The sequence below is a fragment of the Anarrhichthys ocellatus genome, unplaced genomic scaffold (genome assembly GCF_004355925.1).
Source record: "Anarrhichthys ocellatus isolate YVR2014 unplaced genomic scaffold, GSC_Weel_1.0 scaffold9158, whole genome shotgun sequence".
In the NCBI taxonomy this organism is placed as follows: Eukaryota; Metazoa; Chordata; class Actinopteri; order Perciformes; family Anarhichadidae; genus Anarrhichthys; species Anarrhichthys ocellatus.
The window spans coordinates 1-623 of NW_022289132.1; the positions used below are offsets into that span (position 1 = coordinate 1).

The 623-nt window shown below is 46.2% G+C and overlaps 1 protein-coding gene across 1 annotated transcript in view; it reads right to left on the reverse strand.

Moving 5' to 3' along the window:
• Positions 1–6: 6 nt before the first annotated feature.
• The window catches only part of LOC116380838 (laccase domain-containing protein 1-like), a gene marked incomplete at its 5' end in the record, with an annotated part of 1,415 nt that continues 798 nt past the window's right edge, over positions 7–623 (reverse strand). Inside the window, one exon of the mRNA XM_031842672.1 lies at positions 7–365. Within this exon, the coding sequence (XP_031698532.1) occupies positions 112–365 (254 nt within the window). The remainder of the gene's footprint in view (positions 366–623) is intronic.

Genomic DNA, 623 nt, shown 5'->3' on the forward strand with positions numbered 1-623 from the left:
TCTACCGTCTTCTACTGCCTTCCTGTCTTCTACTGTCTTCTACCGTCCTCTACTGTCCTCTACTGTCCTCTACCGTCTTCTACTGCCCTCCTGTCCTCCCTACCGTCCTCCTTACTGTCCCCCCCCCCCCACCTCCCACCTGTTGGCGAGTCGTATGTTGACGTGCGGTCTGTCTGACTCTGGATCAGTGACACAGTCCTCGTGTACATGAGTGAAGTCGTTGATCTGATCTCTGTTCAGCGTGAAACAACATCCTCCGATCGAGGGTCCCACGGCAACCACGATGTCTGTGACCCGGCAACCGAATACCGTCACCATGGCCCCCACCGTCGCCATGGCAACGCCCATCAGCGTCCCCTTCCAGCCTGAGGAAGTACAAGTACACCAAGTACTACACTGAGGTACACCAAGTACTGCACTGAGGTACTCTATAAATACTACACTGAGGTACTTTATACTTTACTACACTACAGCTTTAGTATGTCCTCTTCTGTCTCATATTTTTATTTTATTTATTTATCCGACTGTAAACACAATATGCCTCCACTGGATTAATAAAGTTATCTCATATTAATAAACTGTATATTACTTTTATGTATATTATGAGATATATATTTATGTAT